This window comes from Phoenix dactylifera, unplaced genomic scaffold, assembly GCF_009389715.1.
Source record: "Phoenix dactylifera cultivar Barhee BC4 unplaced genomic scaffold, palm_55x_up_171113_PBpolish2nd_filt_p 000392F, whole genome shotgun sequence".
Lineage (NCBI taxonomy): Eukaryota > Viridiplantae > Streptophyta > Magnoliopsida > Arecales > Arecaceae > Phoenix > Phoenix dactylifera.
Window position 1 is genome coordinate 391,882 of NW_024067838.1, and position 17,542 is coordinate 409,423.

Genomic DNA, 17,542 nt, shown 5'->3' on the forward strand with positions numbered 1-17,542 from the left:
ATGCTTATATACTCATGAGCTCAATCACATACCAGCTTAAGCTTTTTGGGTTGGATCTTAACATGATATGAGAGCCTAGGATCCTTCTTGCCTACTAATATCTCTAAGCTCCTACTTACTAATTCATATATTGCCTTTTACTTCGAATTTCATCCATCCAGGATTCCCTCTCTATTAATAAAAGAGGATGTTGAAAAATAATCTCATGGTAGATAGTTTAAAGGTTCTAATGGTGCTTATATATTCGTGGGCCTGTAGCTATAGCATCGTTGTTGATAGCTGTCCATTATTTTATGACAGCCATCGAGTGCGGAAACTATGCACCACAGAAGATTCTGGGTCAAGTTTGAAATGGTGGTGGTCATGGAAGACTAGAAGTAGACTCATATCACTCCACTTGGTACAGCAATTGTTTATTATTTTGAGGATCCTTCATTTCGTTTTTTTCCCCTTGTCCAGGTCTGTTTGCTCAATCTAAGCATGAAAAGATCCACCTGTCATGGTCTCAAGCTCTTGAAGCCTATGGCAGCAAGAACCCATATCACCCTAGCAATATCAAACAAGCATGACGACTTTGACTAAACAGGTGGGGAGAATTGAAGAAATTAGCAAGGCTACTTACCTTCAAGTAAGTTTCAAGTGACTTATACTACGTGTAAATCTGCTTTTGAGCCTCCTTGCATGTAAATAAAGTTCAGTTTGTGTAGTCTAAGGATTGTAAGAAAACTCAATACCTAATCATTCCCCATACTTACAATCCATATAAACAAAGATTTGATGATATGCCATGGATTTAAAAAAGAAAAAAGGGAAACCTATACTTGGTGTCGCTAACAAGGCATATGGTTGGTCGCAGAAGCTCCTAATACAAAAAACTTAATACATATCCATCGTTTTCATCCCCGTGCTATTATCATCTTTAAATTGAATACAACTATGAAAAAAATAAATTCCAAGAACATTAAGACACATACTCAGTTTAGGATAGTAAACAAACCCTATGTCAGTAAAGCCACTGTATAAAGCTCATATATGATCAAATATGAGATGGTAACAGCAGGAGATTTACCTAGCATGACAGGTGGCATGGTCACCAGCCACCTCAGCAGAGAAGCTTTAAAACTTCCAATTGGTAATGGTCAGAAGGAAAATAGATTTCTCTAGTCTGCATTTTAATTCTTGATTACATAGTGTTTGTCAAAGAGAGTTTTATGCTCCAGATTGTGTACAGCTTGTAGTAGCAGCTTAGACTATAGGCCAACCAGCTTCAGATAATTTCAGTTCATAGTTCATACTATAGATTTCACCAACAGACACAGAGCAATCATAGAAAGCAGCTAATATCGATCTTGATGTTGGATAAGGCAAACATTCTTTAAAAGTCAACAGATGATTGCTTACTAGCATAGGGCATCTTCGACCATAATTATTTTCATTTGATGACATGGAGAAATTCCAAGATTTGTGGACTAGAGAAACAGTCTAGATTTTGAGTTAATTTCCTTCATTCTATCATTTTCGCACATTGTTAAAATTGAATTAGTTAGTAATTAACATTAGCAGAAAGAGTGGACTTTGAACATATACACTTGAAATTAAAATGGTTGCATCCAAATGTACATGATTCTTTCCATCTAAGAGCTATCAGGCTAAGGAGTGTCCATGTTGAAATTTTCATCACTTTATTCAACGAACAATGCAAATTTCTTAGTTAAATGGTCTAAGAGTACATTCAAAACTGCTGATTTTCTCAATTCCAAGGGATATCTGAACAAAAGAGAAGGCAGGCATGCAGAGACATTCAAATTAAAGCATATCAATACTATACAGAATTTCTACCTGCTAGAAACCATGAAAGCACATCCTGGGTGGCAAAATGAATGTAGCTTAGGTACATATCTAGACCCACAAACGACAACGTTCAAGCCAAGGTGCAAAATCAAAATGTTGATATAATTTGACCTGCTCCTGTTCCTTCATTGGCAAACAGAACCTCAAAGAAGCTCAGCCAGCACGGATGCTGCAACTCTCTTTAACGACTCAGATGCTTTCAGTAGGTCAGACTCAGAATGACCTGCTGAAACAAACAAGCGGATGCCAACAGGAAGGTGACATTTGTCCAGAGTAGACCTTTTCAAGGTCACAACGAAAACCGAATCTTCTTTTAAGACCTGTTAAAGGAAAAGGATTATCAGGAATAATGATTTAGGATACTTCAGAATCCAATTTCTTCTTGCAATAGTGTCATCCATCGGCTTACCCTATCAGCAATAGTGTCGAGAAGCTGCAAGTCAGTCTTTGCTGAGCCTGTTGATTTTTTAAGTTTCAGAAACACGATAGGTGATAAAGGATGGCTAGTGATTATCAGTCCTGGTACATCAGCCAAGCCTGCACTTTCCCAAGATGATAAAAAAATGCCAGGAGGTTAGATTTAGACTCTAATGTCCAGCAAGGAAAGCTTTTGTTGAGCTTACTTGCTCATCAGATAGAAAATAGGAGGTAATCTTCATATTATTGCAATGTAGTTTAGTATTCTTAGATCAAAATAAATGTCAGAATGTTGCACTATAATCACACTGGAAAATCCAGTAGCATTTCTCATGACAGTCAGCACAAAAGGAATGAGCGATCAAGCAGCAATAATGAACAGCAAAAGTTCCCTGGCGGTAGAGAAATGCATTTACCAGCATATTACTTAATGAATGATAAAATAAGTTGACAGAGCATCAATCAGAAAATCATGTTGAAACTATGTCAGCCATACGATAATGATTAGGTAATATTGAAGGCCTAATTTCTTTGCTCAACTAATTAGTTGCTACCTAATGAAAGGCAAGCAATGTCTACGAGTCTCTTTGTTAAGGAAACTAGCCAGCTGATTGCTTGTGCTAGCCAAGGATTCAAGTGTTGATGACATGGGGCATGCTGTTCCAAAAGAGGGCAATAAACGAAAAGGAAAAAAGAAAAGGTCCTAATGGCTCTTTTTATTTAAAATTATACTTCATAGATGTTCTCCCGACTTGTGCTGGGTGCTGTTACAATGGGCTGGCACTTGAAACCTTGGTGCTAAACAGTGGAATTCAAGCATAAAGACCAGTAGCCCACTCCATGCTACAGAGTGGAGGGAAGACGTGACTAGGGCAAGGAAGAGAATGCCCTGATTGCTTGGCCACCATGCATGTTTGTAGTAGAAACTTTTAGCTCTAAGCAAGCTTCAAATAAGTTTGGTATCTAACAGGTTATGGGTTGTTCCAGCTCTATATAGAGCACTTACTATCAGCTGAGAAATCAATTTCTACAATGAAAATGAACTTTTGATTGCTGAGGTTGACAGTATTGAATAGACACTTGAGTTTTTTCAACAAATATTTTACCAGCTTATGACGTAGATTCATCAATGAGTGCACCATACATTTCTTACCGTGTCAAGAAAGTACTAAAACCACTTATGGTCAATATCATACTGTATTTAAGAGACTATATTTTAGTGTGGGAACCTGTAAAGACTTGAATTTTGGGCCTGTTATTGGGCCCAAAGAACTGAAGTCGGCAATGGATGCCGACTTCAGTTCACTCTTCATGTCGCCCCACGAAGACCACGCCGGCTGAACGGCCAGCGGGATCTTCGCACCCCCCTCTTCCCTCTTCCCCTCTCTCCCTCTCTCCCTCTCTCTCCCTCTCTATCTCTCTCTCTCCCTCTCTTTCTCTTCTCTGAGAGCCCCATTCCTCCTCTTTCCCCTTCCTTGAGAGCCGCTGCCGCCGCCGCCGCTGCCGGAGCCGCCATCGCCGTCGGGAAGCCACACGTCGACGACCGGAGGTGAGGAAGATCACTAATTTACTATTTTTATAGATTTAAAGGGGAAGGAATGAGGGTTGTTAACTGGTTTTCACTTCCCCTGTTTCGGGGAGGTTTCTTTTGTGGGATTCGGCCGGCCGACGGCGGCCGGCCGGGGTCAATCCGGCCGAAACGGGTTCGGCCGGAGGTGGGCGAACGGGGGCCGGGCTTCCCAGCCCCGGTCCCTCTCTTTCCTCCCTCTCTTTCTTCCCTTTCTTCTTCTCCTCTTCTTCTTCCCGTCCGGCGCCGCCCGTGAAGGTGGGATGGCCGACGGTGGCGGGCCGAGCGCCGCCGCCGAGGGCCACGGTCGGCCGCCGAGGGCCGACCGGAGCCACCAGCCACCCCCCCTTCTTCCTTTCCCTCTTCTTCTTCTTCTTCTTCTTCTTCTCTTCTTCTTTTTCTTCTTCTTCTTCTTTATTCGGCCTGGGTGTTTTTCCTCGCTTTGAAATCCGTGCTTTAGTTGGGAACCAGATCTTGAACCGGGTTATATTGTGAACCGGTTCCACCTATTTCATGAATGGGTTTTGTTATGGTCTGATCAGACCTGGTTTGGGTTGGGCTAGGAAACTATTTTTGGGCTGAGTTGGGCCTGATTGGATCTGTGGGCTGGGTTGGTTTGGGCCCGAGATCTGATCTGGGCCTGTAAACTGGTTTGGTTCAGTTGGGCCTAATCTGTTTTGGGCCACAATTGACTTGGGTTTAAAGGATTCTGATTTTAGGGTCTATGTTTGATCTTAGGGGCCCATTCTTGGATCTATGAACTTAGGAGTTTAAGGGTTTGAAAATTTTTTTAAATTATGTTTCTTAATTAATTAAATAATTAATATTTATGTTTAATCAGGGGTTCGTGATACTGTGGCAGGAATTTTTAAGCGAACCCAGGTAGGTGACCTATTGCTTTAAAGTAGAATTTTAACATGTATCTTGCATATGTTGATTTATTAATTTATTATTGGCATTATTGTTAGATTTAGAATTAAATATTTAATTTCATAAATTGTTATGTGCTTTACTGTTGGGAGTATGATTATGACTTTGATACAGAAAGTTGATTTAATGATTTTTAAAATCCGCGTGACTATAGTCTAGGCCCCGCCAATGGGATGATACGTTGGCCCTGTCGACTTGTACTGAGGAACTAGTTCCGACACCGCGACCACCGGTGATAGAATAGTGGCGGCACAGGGGTGCATTTTGCTCTTCGGAGCGGCTCAATGGAGCGTGAGTTTGGCACCAGGGGGTGCGGCACAGTGGTGCGTTGGCTCAGTGGAGCGTGAGTTTGGCACCAGGGGGTGCGGCACAGTGGTGCGTTGGCTCAGTGGAGCGGCTCTTCGGAGAGTTGTATTGGCACTTCGGTGTAACCATGCCACTGGGTGATGTGGCCGTAGTCATGCGGTTGAGTTATTTTGAGTCTCGGATCGGGTTTACGGATTATCGTGTGGATTTTTGGATTCCTGAGTTTAGTTGCTTTTATATGCATGACGACATGTTATATGATGACTTTACTGCATGATGTTGCCTACTGAGCTGTTAGCTCACTCCTATTATTTACATTTTTGCAGGTGATGACATATGATTGTAGGAATTACGGGATGGAGAGATCATGATGTAGTTAGCTAGTAGATATGGATTTTCTTTTGTCTTATGTATATATATGGACATTTGATATGAAAACTGGAATTCATCTTTAAATAGTAATTGATGGTTGATCTGATCTATCTGCCTTGCGTGCCTGCGGGGTCCGCCCTGCAGGTGCGCGGCGTCTGCTCGCGCCCCGGGCCCCGGGTTCGGTGCGTGACAGATTTATTGGTATCAGAGCATAGGTTAAAGATCACTAGGGACATTATAACAGAATCATAATAAATATAATAATAAATAATAATAATTAAAAATAAATAAATAAATTTAAAAAAAAAACTTAGGAATATAGGGACACATGTGAAGAAATGATAGTAGGGTAGAAAATCTTACAGTGGATGGATCTAACCCTGATGTTGTGTTATTTGATTCTGGTGCTACGCATTCTTTTATCTCATCTTCATATGTGCATAAGTGCGATTTACACCACTCTTCCTTAGAGAGGGAATTATGCATTAGTACTCCAGCTGGGGGTACGATGACAGTTAGTCAGATCTGCATTTCCTGTCCAGTACTAGTTGAGGGTAGAGATTTGAGAGCTAATTTGATTGTTATGAATCTGCATGATTTTGATGTAATCTTGGGTATGGATTGGTTGGCTGCATACCACGCTACCATAGACTGTTTTCTGAAGAGGGTGACCTTCCGGATCCCGGGTATTGATGAGTTCAGTTTTATGGGTGATGACTGGGGTGTCTCTTTTCAGGTAGTGTCTGCTATGCAGGGCATAAGATCTCTTAGAAAGGAGTTTCCCATCTTTATAGCCGCAATTGCAGATTCTGGACAGTCTGAACAGAAAATTGAGGATATACCAGTAGTCAGTGAGTACCCTGATGTCTTTCCTCATGATCTGCCTGGCTTACCTCCTGATAGAGATGTCGAGTTTGCTATTGATATAATTCCTGGTACTGCACCTTTGTCTAAAGCTCCTCATAGAATGGCCCCTGCTGAACTAAAAGAGCTGAAGGACCAATTACAAGAGCTATTGGATCTGGGTTTCATTCGACCTAGTGTCTCTCCTTGGGGTGCCCCAGTATTATTTGTAAGGAAGAAAGATGGTAGCATGAGACTGTGTATTGATTACCGAGAAATCAATAAGGTGACTATTAAGAATAGGTACCCTCTACCCCGGATCGATGATTTGTTTGACCAGCTTCAGGGTGCTCAAGTATTTTCCAAGATTGATCTTCGATCTGGATATCATCAGCTGAGGATAAAGGAGTCTGACATAGCCAAGACCGCTTTCCGTACCAGGTATGGACACTATGAGTTCCTTGTGATGCCTTTTGGTTTGACTAATGCACCAGCAGCATTTATGGACCTGATGAACAGAATGTTTAAGCCTTTTCTGGATAAATTTGTGATAGTATTTATTGATGATATTCTGATATATTCAAGGAGTCAGGCAGAGCATGAGCATCACTTGAAGATTGTTTTGGAGACTCTGAGGCAGAATCAGTTGTATGGTAAATTAAAGAAATGTGAATTTTGGTTGGACAGGGTGATGTTTTTGGGGCATGTTATCTCTAAGGAAGGAATTATGGTTGACCCAAAGAAGATTGAAGCTGTGGTTGATTGGGGCAGACCGAATAATGTGTCTGAGATTCGCAGCTTCCTTGGACTAGCCGGTTATTACAGAAGGTTTGTGGAGGGCTTCTCTAGTATTGCCGGACCCCTGACTCAACTCACTCGCAAAGGAGTGAAGTTTGAATGGTCGGATCAGTGTGAGAAGAGCTTCAAGGAATTGAAACACCGTCTAGTATCAGCACCTATTCTGACCCTAGCAGTTACCGGTACTGATTTTACCATTTACAGTGATGCTTCCAAGAAGGGTTTGGGTTGTGTGTTAATGCAAAATGGGAAGGTTATTGCTTATGCCTCCCGACAGCTTAAGCCCTATGAAGAGAATTATCCCACTCATGATCTTGAGCTTGCAGCTGTGGTTTTTGCCTTAAAGATCTGGAGACATTATCTGTATGGAGAGACATGCCAGGTATTCACTGATCATAAAAGTCTGAAATATCTCTTCACTCAGAAAGAGCTGAACATGAGACAGAGAAGGTGGCTGGAATTGCTGAAGGATTATGATTTATCTATACATTATCACCCTGGGAAGGCAAATGTGGTAGCAGATGCTCTAAGTAGAAAATCTTCAGAAAATGTTGCAGCCTTGATTACTACTCAGAGAAATACCCTGGAGGATCTGAGGAGGGCAGAAATAGAGGTATATCTGCAGGATGCTACCTTGAAGTTGGCAAACTTGCGAGTCCAGCCTACACTCATTGACAGAATTAAGGCAGCGCAAGTGGATGACTCTCGGCTTCAGAAGATCAAGAAAGATGTTGAGTCTGGATCTCAGCCTGACTTTCATATACATGAGGATGGCTCATTGAGGTTCATTGGCAGAGTTTGTGTTCCAGATGATCCTAGTCTGAAGAAGGAAATTATGGAGGAGGCTCACAGTACGGGATATACAGTGCATCCTGGTAGTACAAAAATGTATAGGGATCTGAAAGTTGTGTTCTGTTGAACAATATGAAGAGAGAGATTGCCCAGTTTGTATCTCAATGCTTAACTTGTCAGCAAGTTAAGATTGAGCATCAGAGACCAGCTGGTATGCTTCAGCCCCTGCCGATCCCAAAGTGGAAATGGGAGCATATTACTATGGATTTTGTGTCATGGTTACCTCGTACCCTCAGAGGTAATGATTCAACCTGGGTGATTGTAGACAGATTGACCAAATCAGCACATTTCCTAGCATTTAAGACTGGGATGACACTAGAGAGATTTGCAGAGTTGTACATTGAGCAGATCGTGCGGCTGCATGGAGTTCCAGTATCTATAGTGTCTGACAGAGACTCCCAATTTGTGGCTCATTTCTGGGGCAGTTTGCACAAAGCTTTGGGAACCACTCTTAGCTTCAGTACAGCTTTTCATCCACAAACAGATGGGCAGTCTGAGAGGACCATTCAGATTCTAGAGGATATGCTGAGAGCCTGTTCTATTGACATGAGGGGTTCTTGGGATCATCATCTGTCATTGGTAGAGTTTGTCTATAACAATAGCTACCAGGCAAGTATTCAGATGGCCCCTTATGAGGCTTTGTATGGTAGGAAATGTAGATCACCTATCTGTTGGGATGATGTGGGAGAGAGAAAGATTCTGGGTCCAGAGATTATTCAGCAGACAGTGGAGAAGGTTCAGCTGATCAGAGAACGACTTCGGGCAGCTCAAAGTAGACAGAAGAGTTATGCTGATATCAGGAGGCGGGACCTGGAATTCCAAATAGGAGATCATGTTTTTCTCAGAGTGTCCCCTTCTAAAGGGGTAATGCGATTTGGAGTTCGGGGTAAGCTCAGCCCGAGATATGTGGGACCATTCGAGATTCTCGAGAGAGTTGGAGCTGTTGCTTATAAGCTGGCACTTCCACCTGCTTTATCGGGGGTCCATTCTATTTTCCATGTCTCTATGTTGAGGAGATATATTGCTGATCCCAGTCATGTGATCGAAGTGGCATCGTTGCAGCTCCGAGCAAATCTTTCTTATGTTGAGCAGCCTATCCGTATAGTGGATAGGAAGGACCAAGTTTTGAGGAGGCGCACGATTCCTTATGTAAAAGTGCAGTGGAGCAATCACAGTGAGAGAGAAGCTACTTGGGAGTTGGAGGAGGAGATGAGAGAGAAGTTTCCTGCCTTGTTCTTGGATTGAGGTATGTTTTAATTTCGAGGACGAAATTTTTTTTTTTAGTTGGTTAGAGTGTAAAGACTTGAATTTTGGGCCTGTTATTGGGCCCAAAGAACTGAAGTCGGCAATGGATGCCGACTTCAGTTCGCTCTTCATGTCGCCCCACGAAGACCACGCCGGCTGAACGGCCAGCGGGATCTTCGCACCCCCCTCTTCCCTCTTCCCCTCTCTCCCTCTCTCCCTCTCTCTCCCTCTCTATCTCTCTCTCTCCCTCTCTTTCTCTTCTCTGAGAGCCCCATTCCTCCTCTTTCCCCTTCCTTGAGAGCCGCTGCCGCCGCCGCCGCTGCCGGAGCCGCCATCGCCGTCGGGAAGCCACATGTCGACGACCGGAGGTGAGGAAGATCACTAATTTACTATTTTTATAGATTTAAAGGGGAAGGAATGAGGGTTGTTAACTGGTTTTCACTTCCCCTGTTTCGGGGAGGTTTCTTTTGTGGGATTCGGCCGGCCGACGGCGGCCGGCCGGGGTCAATCCGGCCGAAACGGGTTCGGCCGGAGGTGGGCGAACGGGGGCCGGGCTTCCCAGCCCCGGTCCCTCTCTTTCCTCCCTCTCTTTCTTCCCTTTCTTCTTCTCCTTCTTCTCTTCTTCTTCCCGTCCGGCGCCGCCCGTGAAGGTGGGATGGCCGACGGTGGCGGGCCGAGCGCCGCCGCCGAGGGCCACGGTCGGCCGCCGAGGGCCGACCGGAGCCACCAGCCACCCCCCCTTCTTCCTTTCCCTCTTCTTCTTCTTCTTCTTCTTCTTCTTCTCTTCTTCTTTTTCTTCTTCTTCTTCTTTATTCGGCCTGGGTGTTTTTCCTCGCTTTGAAATCCGTGCTTTAGTTGGGAACCAGATCTTGAACCGGGTTATATTGTGAACCGGTTCCACCTATTTCATGAATGGGTTTTGTTATGGTCTGATCAGACCTGGTTTGGGTTGGGCTAGGAAACTGTTTTTGGGCTGAGTTGGGCCTGATTGGATCTGTGGGCTGGGTTGGTTTGGGCCCGAGATCTGATCTGGGCCTGTAAACTGGTTTGGTTCAGTTGGGCCTAATCTGTTTTGGGCCACAATTGACTTGGGTTTAAAGGATTCTGATTTTAGGGTCTATGTTTGATCTTAGGGGCCCATTCTTGGATCTATGAACTTAGGAGTTTAAGGGTTTGAAAATTTTTTTAAATTATGTTTCTTAATTAATTAAATAATTAATATTTATGTTTAATCAGGGGTTCGTGATACTGTGGCAGGAATTTTTAAGCGAACCCAGGTAGGTGACCTATTGCTTTAAAGTAGAATTTTAACATGTATCTTGCATATGTTGATTTATTAATTTATTATTGGCATTATTGTTAGATTTAGAATTAAATATTTAATTTCATAAATTGTTATGTGCTTTACTGTTGGGAGTATGATTATGACTTTGATACAGAAAGTTGATTTAATGATTTTTAAAATCCGCGTGACTATAGTCTAGGCCCCGCCAATGGGATGATACGTTGGCCCTGTCGACTTGTACTGAGGAACTAGTTCCGACACCGCGACCACCGGTGATAGAATAGTGGCGGCACAGGGGTGCATTTTGCTCTTCGGAGCGGCTCAATGGAGCGTGAGTTTGGCACCAGGGGGTGCGGCACAGTGGTGCGTTGGCTCAGTGGAGCGTGAGTTTGGCACCAGGGGGTGCGGCACAGTGGTGCGTTGGCTCAGTGGAGCGGCTCTTCGGAGAGTTGTATTGGCACTTCGGTGTAACCATGCCACTGGGTGATGTGGCCGTAGTCATGCGGTTGAGTTATTTTGAGTCTCGGATCGGGTTTACGGATTATCGTGTGGATTTTTGGATTCCTGAGTTTAGTTGCTTTTATATGCATGACGACATGTTATATGATGACTTTACTGCATGATGTTGCCTACTGAGCTGTTAGCTCACTCCTATTATTTACATTTTTGCAGGTGATGACATATGATTGTAGGGATTACGGGATGGAGAGATCATGATGTAGTTAGCTAGTAGATATGGATTTTCTTTTGTCTTATGTATATATATGGACATTTGATATGAAAACTGGAATTCATCTTTAAATAGTAATTGATGGTTGATCTGATCTATCTGCCTTGCGTGCCTGCGGGGTCCGCCCTGCAGGTGCGCGGCGTCTGCTCGCGCCCCGGGCCCCGGGTTCGGTGCGTGACAGAACCAGTCACCAACAATATGGGGTAGTTGCATAGTATTTTCATGTGATTCCCAGAAAAATAAATCAAAGATAGCATTTATAACTTTGTATCTTGTCAAATTGCTTGTTACAAAAAAACACACCTTTCTGTAATAAGGCGATATTGCTCCTGAGTGCTTCAAGGACAGATGGATTTTCCTCCAAGTAATCGACTGCAGTAATTGCTGCACTTGCAAGATAAGGAGGCAAAGATGCAGAAAAGACATAACCAGAGCTACTGAGACGCTGCAAATACAAAATTTGTTTAGTAAAGAGCTAAGCCTACATGATAGTGCATAATGTAACTTTCTATGCTCCAAAAGCACTACAGAATAATTCCAATAACAGATCAAACTATCAATTTAATTTGTATATACCTGGTGATCAACAACTCTGACACTTCCAGTGCAAAAGCCTCCATCAGTTGCCAAGGCATTCCCCATACCAGCAGTTATTATATCAATTTTCTCAATCTGTATTGACAAATAAAATTGAGAATGCAAAGAAATGGATATGGAAGAAGCAAGACAGATAGGACTGGAATCCTAAGACCTACCGGAACCCCACAATATTCAGCAAGGCCTCTCCCAGATTTTCCAAGCACACCAAATGAATGGCTCTCATCCAACACAAGCCGGAAGCGATATTTCTCTTTCAGTCTGACAATCTCATCCAATGGTGCTATTTGACCGGAATTCTGCATTATTCATAAGCATGACAATGTCCTTGAAGTAAGAAAGGGGACTCTTATAAGATGATATTTCTCCAATTTTTCTTTTTTTTATGAATAAATTATCAGGACTTGGAACTTAAAAGATGGAAATGGACAGAATTCTAAACTAAAAATTCTTTACAACCTCTATATTAAGTTCCATGCAAAACAAATTTCAAAATTATAAGACAGAAGGGATAAATATACAGCCTTCGACTGCAGAAATTAAATCTAATAATGCACTAGACTTTGCATTCATAAGGTGAATTGTAGACATAAGTATATCGAATTCCACAAACTGTAGACCTTTTTATTTTAAAGTACAAACTGTCATATGGCCTAATACACATCAAGTAATGTTTAAAATCAGAAGAGAGGTCCATATGAACCTTCCAGGAAGAGTATAAGTAAAGGAAAACAACAATAAAACAGTGAAACCAAAAACCCCAAGATGGCAGGTGAGAGTTTGTATTTTCACTTTGTTACCTAAATTTGTGGTGAATGAGAATTATTTCTCTGTTGTGGTGGATGTTGAGAAGATCAGAAATCATTGAGAAGTTATAAGGAGTATTATATTCTGATGCATCAATGACAAACTACTTTATTCCTTACATAATAGCTATTAAAAGACAAAAAAGTGAAAATTTTATAGCTTACAAGTATAGAATGGGCATGTGAAGAAAATTTGAGTGCCAGCAACAAGGCAAAAAGGCTTTAGGCAGCCACAAAGGGGAGTATCAACCATCATATTGCCAGCCCATTACATCAATCTTGACAGATGGCTGTGGCATAGTGTGCATGCAAAAACATTTACTGGGTGTACAATCTAAATAGACAGCCCTCACTATATTCATGTACCTTTTGTATAAAATATATGCAATATCTCAACACTGGATGGAGAGATTTTTGTTGGTTGATACTGATCTAATTCACATCACTGTTTAAATGCGCACTCTATACTTCTTATGCACTGTAAAATTAATGTTGATTATAACTTTTTGAACCCTTTACACATAAAACATCTTCTACTGATTTACTTGGTAGTGAGGATGAGCTTTATTACATTACACTTGCACTTCCTTCAGTTTACACAAATACTTGCTAAATATCCAAAGGTTACCAACTAAAGATGGAGGAATTTCAAGCAAATTAAGTGAATTCTGGACATTCAACAACTTCTTTTCTTGGCCAAGAAGGGTGCATAGTCTAAAAAGATAGAAGGCCCGATTATTTCACCAGAAGCATGAAGAAATCAACAAACGCACCTGGTATACAGCTTCAACAACAATATAGCGTCGTATCTTTTCTGCTCGCTTATTTCCACAAGTCATTTTATCCAATGTGCTCTCCAACGATGCCATATCATTGTGTTTGAAATAAACAACAGTACTTCTTGATAAGTGAAGTCCATTTTGCACTCCCCAGTGAACACCCTCATCGCTGTTAATTCAGTAATAACATTTTATATGTTGTGTAGAGTAAATATAAGAATTCATCGAACATTAACATTGTACATATGATTTCTTGTGGCACTAAAGTGGCCACCTAAGAAAAATAATAACTGCTATTCAGACAAAATTCTGCTATTTACACAAAAACAAGCTAAAATAAGTAGTACAGTATGCTTTAGAATAACATGGACAAGAAAGCTATGTTCCTAGGAAAAGATTCTTCATTTCAACATTTGTATAGTCCTAAAACATGAATGAAAAAAATAAAGAGTAGCAATTAATCTTTAAGATTTCATCTGAATCACAGTTATTCTATTAGTTTCAAATTCAGTACCAATTCAAAATTTGAATCTTAAATCCAGAATTCTGAAAAATCAGAAGATCATTTTCCCTAAAATTTTGGAAACAACCAAAAGTATAAACACATTGCGGCAACCCACGTATACCATAAAAATAACAGATCATTCACCCCTATTACTTTGCTGAACTACACTAGCTATTACCAAGGCAATCTAATTTCTAATAATAAAATGATCCAGAAATACTTATGTTCTAAATTTTTTCCCAATCTAATGTTACAAATACTAAACACGAAGAGGTATACTTACGCAACAATGATATCTCCTTTCTTGCAAAAAGCCGGAATAACACTGAAGATGGTAGAAATCCCATAAGAATAGAGAACAGAATCTGGAGTTCCCAAGAACTTTGCAATTTTGGTCTCACAATCAAGGTGGACATCTACAAAAATGATACTAATTAGGCTGGAACTTCTTTTTCATAAACATTCATGTGATGGTAAAGAAACAGTATGTACCAATTGTCCCATAAAAACTACGAGGACCACAAGAACCAACACCATATTTCTCCACTGAAGTAATGCATGAATCCTGAGATAGATTCAAATTAAGATAACTTTATGAAAATGATACCAACAAATGAATAATATGGAAAGTGAGAAGGTTAGGTTTTGCTCACAATTATCTTCCCATTTCCAACCAGTCCAAGATAATTTGCTGATGCAAAGTTCACAACTTCTCTCCCATCTATTATACTGTGGGGCCCAGCAGCACTGCACAAAACAATAACTCATGAGAAGTGGTAAAATCATGTATCTTTATAATTCTTCAACTTCTATAATAATCCACTTGTCTCATTCAGGTCTAAATAAAATGGTTATCCCCGCAAGAAGACAACCTAAAAGCATTGCAAGGTCAATTTTGGTTGAGGCAAAGGAAAAGTGTCTATCAGAGTGCATGTTCTTCTCTCTATTATATCCACTGAAATTTTGTTAAGTAAAATATGGACCTGAATCCACTAAACTCCTCATACTAGTGTCTTGGTGATCCTAGATGGGTGAGTCCAAATCCTAAGGGCATGGGTATGAAATAGGAGGTATGTTAAATGAATGCTCAATGTAGGGGAAGAGCAAATTAAAGAGATATTCACTGCAGCACCAACCAAGGACAACTGAGGGAAAATGATATGAGATGGTTTTGACAAGTGCAGCATAGGTTTAAACAATTAAGGGAAGACAAGATGGTTATTAGGTGGATACAGTGAAAGAATAAGAAAACCAAAGTGAACTTGTTGGCTGTCAAGGACAAAAGGTTCACCTAGCAAGACAAGATGGTTCTTAGGTGGATACAGTGAAAGAACAAGAAAACCAAAGTGAACTTGCTGGCTGTCAAGGACAAAAGGTTCACCTAGCAAATCCAGGGTTCAACAGGTTGGTAACTGAGCCTTCTTTACCTGATACTTTCATAGGTCAAACCCCAAACAATCTGAAACCTTGGGCTTGACCAACTAGCACCCTATTCTCTGATGTTAATCTTTAAGCCCATTGCACCTTAAATGCATTCCTCATGCCAAATTATGTTATCAATTTGAATATTTCAGTTGATCATTAGTTGTTTCATCATTTTCCACTAAGACTTCAGTGAAATGTTAGACCAGCGAAGATTGCAGTATGATCCATGATATGTATTTAAGAAAGAAATCTTCATCCAGCAACCAATGTGCTAAAACGTAAAACCATGCATAATTGATACAAATGCACCTTGCTGTAGACACGTAGGGGGGGGGACAATCTTATTCACCTCTCCAGAGTAGGAGGTTGAGCTAGCATTTCCTCTGTGATAGGTGGATGAAGAGATTCTGGGGCCCATTCTTCACAAAGTTCATCTATTTCCTGCGGTTTGTGATATAAGATTATTCAAAATTTATCGTAACAACAAAGTCCCAATCAAAGGGTCAATCAGAAGCTATTTTTAATCAATAGATAGTAATACAATACAGACGAAATTTAAAGGTGAACCAAGAACAAACATCAATGTCACTAATTTACAATTTCCAAGCTAATAGCAAACCTTCTCAGTCAGTGGCTTTTTGGGGGGCTTGTAGCTCTTCCGTGTGAGCTGGAACAGTATGACTGCGATCAGGAGCACTTCAATAACCAGGTGCCCTTCAATCACAAAAACACCAACATAAACTCAATTCACAACACCTTCTTCCCCTCCTGGTATAATTAGCAATCAAAACTAAAATGAAAATTCTATATTGTTTGAGCAATAAGAACTATAGAACTCACCATCAATATGAACCCCGAAAACAACTGCCCTGGCAAGTGGAGCATCAAATGCCACAGACATCCAATCTAGTACCATCGCCGTGACATTCATAACAGCCGAAGCCATCGTTTTCACTACTACTGCAAAGAGCTCCAATATGCCAAACTATTTGCAATTTTATGCCACTGAGTGGAAATCGAACCACTTGGTGATTATCCAATGCAAACCTCAGCTCGGTTTTGCCTTCCACTCTCAACAATCTGAGAAACTGAAATCAAAATGTGTCTTTTAAACATCATTTGCATTGATAACGAACACTTCCCCCCATCTAGATGTCCAAATCTGCCCGTACTAAGTTTAGCAACAAGTTCATTAGCAAATGAAAGGCATTAATAGACCAACCAGATCCATGAATCCCAATGAGAATTCTACGCCAGAACAGAGAAAAGGAAGCACCTTTATTCCCTCAAAATCTTATATAAATCTACCTACCTTTCAACACCAAAAACTTATAGTTTTTCCAAATAATCTCAGAGAAAGCACACACAACCACGCATTTAGAAGAAGCAAAACCTTAAAATTCAAAAAGAAAAAACAATGGGAAAGAAAAAGAATTCTACCTTTCAACACCAAAAAAAATTATGGTTTTTCCGAATGCTTTCAGAGAAAGCACGCACAACCAAACATTACGAAGAATCAAAACCCTAAAATTCAAAAAGAAAAAAAAATCGGAAAGAAAAAGAATTCAGACCAAGACAGAAGGGCTTAACGGAGGAGGAGAGAGGGAAAAATATGCTCACCTGCGATACCCTAATCCTAACTGAACCGCTTGGTATTTGCCCTCTGAGATCTATACGACACTCGAGAAAAATATATACACACATAAAGAGATTCTAAAGAGGAATCGTTCAAACGGGACTCATGGGAAGGGATGGGGCGGGGTCGTCATTGGAGAGCTCGACAGCGATTCAGAGGTCAATGCCCAGATTTTTCTTCCCCAATGCCGGAAATGCCATTGAACTTCCAGCTCTTGACCAGAAACTTTTTGTCCCGTCAGGGCGGGGAAGGGGAAGGGCATTTCGGGAAGTCAGCTCTGATGGTGGCAAGAGCCGACAACGGCAGGGAAGAAGCGTTCCAATTTGGAATTAAATTTTATTTTATCTTAACAAAGAAATCGCTATCCTCACAGCCTTTCTCACCGCATTGTTCCACGGTCAGCGGGCAATCGAGGCTTCAAAAATGGTTGGAGGCTACCATACCCATGACAATCAGCACCTGCTGTGTTTGGACATGCATGGGCTCAGCAAAAAAATTTGGCTCCTTACGTGTCTCTCAGGTGTATCGAAACTAAACAGTACAGCAGATTGAAACACCTTCGATGTTGTATACTATTTGAAAAAAAATTCTAAAAAAA

The 17,542-nt window shown here is 41.2% G+C and overlaps 1 protein-coding gene across 2 annotated transcripts; it reads right to left on the minus strand.

Annotated features, from left to right (window-relative positions):
- Positions 1 to 1,663: 1,663 nt before the first annotated feature.
- On the minus strand, positions 1,664 to 17,278 carry LOC103702902 (long chain base biosynthesis protein 1b-like). Of its 2 annotated transcripts, XM_039118688.1 has the most exons (13): positions 16,929 to 17,277; positions 16,149 to 16,396; positions 15,928 to 16,022; positions 15,658 to 15,749; positions 14,537 to 14,630; positions 14,376 to 14,448; positions 14,167 to 14,299; positions 13,373 to 13,547; positions 11,952 to 12,092; positions 11,773 to 11,868; positions 11,500 to 11,641; positions 2,261 to 2,388; positions 1,664 to 2,171 (listed from the first exon to the last, which is right to left on the minus strand). In XM_039118688.1, the coding sequence occupies exons 2-13, from the start codon at positions 16,252 to 16,254 to the stop codon at positions 1,995 to 1,997; spliced, it is 1,452 nt and encodes a 483-aa protein (XP_038974616.1). In that variant the 5' UTR covers positions 16,255 to 16,396; positions 16,929 to 17,277; the 3' UTR covers positions 1,664 to 1,994. The 2 variants fall into 2 exon arrangements, 1 of the variants encoding a protein (XP_038974616.1); XR_005508154.1 differs by lacking the exons at positions 1,664 to 2,171; positions 2,261 to 2,388 and adding an exon at positions 3,036 to 3,497 and having other exon boundaries at positions 11,381 to 11,641; positions 16,929 to 17,278.
- Between the last annotated feature and the right edge of the window lie 264 nt (positions 17,279 to 17,542).